The sequence below is a fragment of the Charadrius vociferus genome, unplaced genomic scaffold, assembly GCF_000708025.1.
Source record: "Charadrius vociferus isolate BGI_N301 unplaced genomic scaffold, ASM70802v2 scaffold241, whole genome shotgun sequence".
Lineage (NCBI taxonomy): Eukaryota > Metazoa > Chordata > Aves > Charadriiformes > Charadriidae > Charadrius > Charadrius vociferus.
In genome coordinates, this window is record NW_009646932.1 from 306966 (window position 1) to 313889 (window position 6924).

Sequence of the window (6924 nt, forward strand, 5' to 3'; positions counted from 1 at the left end):
CGCCAGCCGGCGTGGGGGTGTCCGGCCGCCCTCCGGCCAAGCCCAACGGCATCATTAGGAAGTACCCCATCTTCTGCTCCAGCCCCGGCTCGGGGCAGCCGGTACGAGATTGGGATGGGGATGGGGGCAAGGCCGGGGAATGGCCGGGGTGTGCGGGAGGAGTGCTGAGCTGGCTGAGCCAGAATGGGAGGGAGGGCCAGGCGGTGGCAGCAGCAACGGTCCCCCGGGCCGGGTCTGTGCGCTGCAGAGTTGCACGGGCACCTGCGGACGTTCTGCATCGGGGCATAGTCCCATTGTCTGTCCGTTCCCTTTCTCCGGCATCTCCCCTGCTCGGCGCTCGCTCTAGATGGGGAAATTTGCCGGCAGCTGACTGAAAATAAAATAGAAATCAAACCTGGCCCCATCCCTCCTTTGCAAGGGAGAGGTTGATGGGAGGTCTGCAGACTAGTGCTTATCAAAAGCTCCTTCTCAAACTCATTTCACTATCTGAGCCTCTGGTTTCCAGGGCAACATAATCTTTTCATCAAAGCAACTGGTAAAACCGCTGGGATCCGATATTGTTTTCTTGGCATCTTGTCAAAGCTGTCATTTGGGTAAAAAAAAATTATGTATACTATACAATATTCATATAGGTGTCTGCTGGTGGGGTACATTTACATCCGTGGGTCCCACAAGGGCGTGCATTTGAAGACTGTGAATGTGCAGATACCTGTGCCCCAGTCGCGTGTTTGCACACAGAAATACCGCATCCATCCCGTGGGGCAGGGATCGTTGGGCTCCCGCCCCCTCTGCGGTGCTGGCGGGGGGGCCGTGCAGGGCAGCCCTTCCCCACACGGCGTGCCTGGGGCAGGCAGGGCCGCTTTGGCCCCGACGTGATGGAGAGCGGCGTTCGGGCACGGCCTCGCCGCGAGGCAGACCTCTCCGGAGGACTGCCAGCAGAGTTGGGGACAGTTGCAGTGTTGGATGTGGGAGATGAGCCCGCGCTGGGTTTTGGGGACCCCCCGGCTGCCGACTGGGACCGCAGAGGGGGTTTGGCAGCCCGGCCGGGGCTTGCCTCTGCGCCTGGCCCCGCTGCAGCTCGGCGGGCAGCCGGGGAAGCGTCCTTTCCCGGGAACAAATCCTGCCGTCGCAGCCATCTGTTCCTCGGGCTCCAGCCCGGGCTCCCTGGAGAAATTACGACACCAGCCGGTTTACGCTGGCATTGAGACACGCCGAGCAGAGCTGAATCGCTGCTCGAGAGCAAAACCCACAGCACCTTGAGGAGGCGGCTGCCAGGGTGGCCGTGGGCCCTGGGAGAGCAAAGTGAGCTCCCCAGGGATCAGCCCTGCTGGGAGAGCCTGTGGGGGGACCGGGACCCCCTGGCTGTGGGGCGGTAGGGATGCTCTGGATGGCATACTGGGGTGGTGGAGGGGATGCCCAGGTGCAGGCAGCTGGCCCCGGGGTAGCTTTCCCTTCCCGTAGCTCAGGTGCTGCTTTGGCCCCTGTTTTGCTGAGCCGGTGGTGTTGCTTCCCCTGCCAGGGTATCCCGGTGGAGGGTGGTGGGGTTGAGTGCAGGTCTCACAGGGGCTGTACCTTCTCCCGTTCCTCTCCGCAGGCCCCCAGCGAGTACGAGACCAGCCCCGACCAGCTCTTCTATCGCATCGCCCACCTGAACCGTGGGCAGCAGTACATGCTGTGGGTGGCCGCCGTCACCTCTGCCGGCCGCGGCAACATCAGCGAGAAAGTCACCATCGAGCCTGCTGGGAAAGGTACGGCGGGGGCTGCCAGCTCACAGGGGTCCTGCACCCTGGCTCCGCTGTCCCCTGCCCCTAGGGTTGCTTCGGCTGCTCCACACCAGCATGAAGCAAGGGACAGCTGGGGTGACTCGTGCTGGGGCAGAGGAGGGTCGGCGCGGGGGGTCGCAGCTCTCGGTGCACGCCGGGGGGTCCGCGCACAGGGCCTGTCCGCCAGGCTGACCTCCTCCTTGCCCCCAAGCCCCTGCCAAGATCATCTCTTTCGGAGGCACCGTCACCACCCCGTGGATGAAGGACGTGAGGCTGCCGTGCAACTCCGTTGGGGAGCCGGTCCCCGCCATCAAGTGGACCAAGGACAGGTACTGAGGGGGACTGCCGGCCGTGCCGCTGTGCCGCGCAGGGGGGCCGTGCCCACTGTGTCACCCTGGCTGTGCTGCACGTGGTTGATGCACCCTCTCCTCTCCTGGCAGCGAGGACTCTGCCATCCCCGTGACAGTGGATGGCCATCGCTTGATCCAGGCCAATGGCACGCTGGTGCTGCGCTCGGTGAAAGCGGAGGACTCCGGCTACTACACCTGCACCGCCACCAACACCTGGGGCTTCGACACCATCATCATCAACCTGCTGGTGCAAGGTGAGGGGTGCTGGTGGGGGTGACCTGCGGTCCCGTGTCTGTGCCCTGCGCTCTCGCTTGCCTGCTGCTCCCGGCGGGCAGAGCCCTGCAGGGTCTGTCCCGAGCGAGGGGCTCTTGCTGGCCCGGGGCTGAGCGGGAAGTCTCATTGGCATTCCCCCTTTCGGAGGTACTTCTAGCTGATGCGTGCAAGGTGCTCACAGGCTTTTCCCTCCTCCCTAGTGCCCCCGGACCAGCCCCGCCTGACCGTCTCCAAGACCTCGGCATCGTCCATCACGCTGGCCTGGATTCCTGGGGACAACGGGGGCAGCTCCATCCGGGGTACGGCCGCTGTAGGCGACAGGGCTGGCACCGACATCACGGCATCCGTCCCCACCCCAGAGCCGTGGCTGCCTCTGGTCCCGGTGCCGGGGGTTGAGGCTCGTGGTGTGGGCTTTTAGGCACACCCCTGCATGCTGCACACGTGCTTGTGTCTCTGTGCCTCAGTTTCCCCCTCTCTGAAATGCTCCAGATTAAGGCTGAGGTTTTTGAGCTGGTAAGAGGGCTGCTGCTCCTAATGAGAGGGTTTGGGAGGCGTTTTGGACAAGATGCGGCGACCGTAGTAGCTAATGAGGGGCACTTCATCAATTGCTCAGGTGCCGATGGCCAGGGCCACCCCCAGTGGCAGCTCCGTGTCTGCCGGCATTGGTGTGACACTGGGGGACGGGGGACGGATCCTGCCCTGTCGGGTTCGGAGTCTCCCGTCCCTGGTGGGCTGGGGGTGTCAGGAGGGCTCCTGGAGCCCTCCTGCTTTCCAGAGCCTCCTTTCTGCTCTGATTCATCTCGTGAATTATACGTTGAAACAGCTGCACACGGAGGGGGGAGCGGGGAAGGAGGCCTCGCTTACAATTAATTAAAAGCATGAAAGTAATTACAAGCAAATCTCCCCAGCCAGCAGCCTTTCACTCCAGCGGACTCTGTTGATAAATTTGGTTATAATTGGATTAGAAATATTGAAAACATGCTGCATGTACAAAATAAATAAATAACTGGTGGCAGGCAGCAGGGTGCCAGGCACCGCGGGCGGTGCGGGGGTGCGGAGGCTGGCATTGGGGTGGCCAGGAAAGCTTGTGCCCATGGCTGGACCCATGCCACCTTGGGAAGGTCCCGGTACGCCCATCCACAGCCCACAGGGAAGCCCTGGTGCTGGGCAAGCACGAGAAACCTCTGTTCCCTTGGTGCTGCTCTGCCCAAGCTGGAGCTGGGCGTTGGCAGAGGTGCCACAGGGCACACGTGTGCCTCTTCATGGGTCTTATGGCATCACCACTCCAGCACCCAACAGCACTTGCAGGACCACTCCAGGTGCCGATGCTGCATTGTGTGGCTTGTGATGCGCACGCAGCGGCAGACAGCTGGGTGGTTTTATTTGAGAACTGGCGAAAAAACTGCAGAAATAGCCGAATGTATCAAGGCACCATGACAGTTTGGGATTTTGCATAGCCAAAAAGGTAGTATAGTCGGAGCAGCAGACGTGCTGCCCTGGGGAACCCCGATGCAGTCAGCAGCGCATCCGCCTCACCTGAAGCGCCGTGCTCCCCGGGAAGGCCTGGCGAGCCGGCTTCAGGCACCGTGTTGACGGCAGCGTAACAGGTTTGTTCATCCAGGACACGGTGTGCTTCCTAATGCTCTTAATCATGGGAGAAGAGGCGGCGTTCAATGACAGAAGCAACTTCCTAGCAGCTTCCCGAGGGAGCTAGATAATTCTGGCTTTCCCTTTATAGCCTGGCGCCAATCAATCACGCTTCGCACTCCCCGCGCTCCCGTGTGAAACCGAGCAGTGGGGCCGTGCGGGAGGCAGGCGATGTGCAGGCAGGGGAGCAGATGGGGGGTTCTGGCAGAGCACTGGGGAGGTGGCGAGCTGCTGGGGGTGCCTGCATGCCTCTTGTCCCACGGCTCCTGCCTGTGTGACGGGCAGAGGAGCCGACCTCCATTGTGGCTATGCGTGGCTGTAGCTCATATCTTGAAGGCAAGTGTAACCCCCATCAGTCACGTAGGAGTAGGAGGTTGCGTTTCCATCGCTGTTCTTGTGCATGCAGTTGGGCAGGAACCCCTTGGTGTCCTGGCACTGCGAGGTGACACTGGACATGGCCACAAGATGTCCCTGAGGTGGGTGCAGGGTACCCCACGGGCTCTGTGTGCCAGCGGTAACCCCTCCTCGCCCTGCCTGGCCGCTGCTCGCCTCCCCCCCCGTCAGCCCATGCGCTCAGAGGTGACCGTCCCATCCTTGCTCCCACAGGCTTTGTGCTCCAGTACTCGGTGGACAACAGCGAAGAGTGGAAGGACGTGTTCATCAGCTCCTCCGAGCGCTCCTTCAAGCTGGAGAGCCTCAAGTGCGGCACCTGGTACAAGGTGAAGCTGGCGGCCAAGAACAGTGTGGGGGCTGGCCGCATCAGCGAGATCATCGAAGCCAAGACCCATGGCAGAGGTGAGGCTGCCCCCCGGGATCGCCCCGCTGGGGGGACGCGGCGGTCCCCTCTGCGCAGCAGCCCTCCTGACGGCTCCTCTCCCGCAGAGCCCTCCTTCAGCAAGGACCAGCACCTCTTCACCCACATCAACTCCACGCACGCCAGGCTGAACCTGCAGGGCTGGAGCAGCGGGGGCTGCCCCATCACCGCCATCGTCCTGGAGTACCGGCCCAAGGGCAACTGGGTCTGGCAGAGCCTCCGCACCAACAGCTCCAGCGAGGTCTTCCTGACGGAGCTGCGTGAGGCCACGTGGTACGAGCTCCGCATGAAGGCCTGCAACAGCGCCGGCTGCGGCAACGAGACCACGCAGTTCGCCACGCTGGACTACGACGGCAGTGAGTCTGGAGGGACAGGACGGGGGGACAGGAGGTGGGGGGTTCTCAGGAGCGCTGACCGCCAACCTCCCCACGCTCTGCCCTAGGCACCATCCCCCCCATCAAGTCTGCCCAAGGGGAGGGTGACGATGTGAAGAAGCTCTTCACCATCGCCTGCCCCGTGATCCTGGCCACGCTGGGAGTGGCCCTGCTCTTCATCATCCGCAAGAAGAGGAAGGAGAAGCGGCTGAAGAGGCTTCGAGGTGAGACGGGGCTCGGCGGCACAGCGTGCAGGATGGGCCTGCAGAGCTGCGCTTTCCTGGACCGGCTCATTACATCCTCTCTTGAAAAAATAAAACTTCCTTATTGCTTTTTTTTGTCTCTTGTACAGATGCCAAGAGTTTGGCTGAAATGCTGATCAGGTGGGTCTCGGAGCTGCAAGTGGTGGGTGGCGAAGCCGGGGAATACGGAGTGGAGGGGGTGGTCCAGGATGCTTTTAAGCCCTGACTTGGGCTCTGACCTCCTGGGAAGGTGCTGTGCTCTCTGTGGCACAGTGTCCCGGCACCGGTGCTGGAGCTTGCCTGGGAGAGAGCGGCGTAGCTGGAGAGCGGAGCCCCGGGTGGGCTGGCGGGCCACGAGCCCCTGCCAGGCTTGAGCCGCTGGGGGCTCTCTCCGGTAATGGCCGGGTCTGCGTCCCCTCTTACCTCACAGCAAGAATAACCGCAGCTTTGACACGCCGGTGAAGGGCCCCCCGCAAGGCCCCCGACTGCACATAGACATCCCTCGGGTACAGCTGCTGATCGAGGACAAGGAAGGCATCAAACAGCTGGGTAAGCTCCCGCTCTCCCTGAGGTGTGGGGCCCCGACCCTGGCCACAGCCGCCCCTGCCTGGGGAGGGGACGTGGGCCATCGTCTTGTCCAGCCCCGAAAAGCCCAGGCAGGGGTGTGCTGGTGGGTCCTGCTCCCCTTGCGTGTCTGCTAGCGGCACCCGTGGCGCTCTCCTTGGCCAGGCTCTGCCTCGGTGGGGGTTACCCTTGCCCCGCTGCCTTGGCTGGGGAACAGCCAGGGAAATCTCCCCTCCCCACGTGCCCCAGACCGCTGGTAGGGCTCCCCGCAGTGGGAAAGCCAGGGGATCCCATGGCCGTGCTGAGCGGGGGCTAGCAGACACCTACGGTGAACTCCTGGCTAGAGAAGGAGATGTGAGCTGCTGCTTCTTCCCGCAGGGGACGACAAAGCCACGATCCCGGTGACGGACACGGAGTTCAGTCAGGCGGTGAACCCCCAGAGCTTTTGCACGGGTGTCTCGCTGCATCACCCAGCTCTGATCCAGAACACGGGGCCCCTCATCGACATGTCGGACATCCGCCCCGGCACCAGTAAGCAGCTGGGGTCGTGTGGGGCTGGGGTGGCTTTGCTGGGAGCAGCCACGGGGTGCCTGTGGACATGGGCACAAGGCAGGCGTGGGGGAGCCGCGGACTGCCCACAGCCTCTTCAGTGCCCTCTGGCAGTGTGGGGACATGGTGGCTGCTCCTGGCATGTCCCCTTCCAGCGGGGTGCCCGTGCTGCCCTGCAGCAGGGTGCTGGGGTGCAGGCCCTGGTCCCCAGCACTGGCCGTGCCTGAAAGCAGCTGTTGGTAAGGCAGAAGGAGCGGGGAGCGCTCTGGAGAGATGGGACAGTGTCCTGGCTGTCTCTGACAGTGACCCGCTGTGACTCTGTCACCTCTGTGCCTTAGACCCCGTGTC

The 6924-nt window shown here is 62.9% G+C and overlaps 1 protein-coding gene across 1 annotated transcript in view; it reads left to right on the top strand.

Moving 5' to 3' along the window:
• DSCAML1 (Down syndrome cell adhesion molecule like 1) overlaps nucleotides 1-6924 on the top strand; it is a 108758-nt gene that overhangs the window by 98934 nt on the left and 2900 nt on the right. Inside the window, 12 exon segments of the mRNA XM_009894741.1 lie at nucleotides 7-101; nucleotides 1595-1748; nucleotides 1975-2092; nucleotides 2204-2367; nucleotides 2587-2685; nucleotides 4640-4828; nucleotides 4916-5203; nucleotides 5290-5445; nucleotides 5574-5604; nucleotides 5894-6012; nucleotides 6406-6558; nucleotides 6915-6923. Of these exon segments, the coding sequence (XP_009893043.1) occupies nucleotides 7-101; nucleotides 1595-1748; nucleotides 1975-2092; nucleotides 2204-2367; nucleotides 2587-2685; nucleotides 4640-4828; nucleotides 4916-5203; nucleotides 5290-5445; nucleotides 5574-5604; nucleotides 5894-6012; nucleotides 6406-6558; nucleotides 6915-6923 (1575 nt within the window).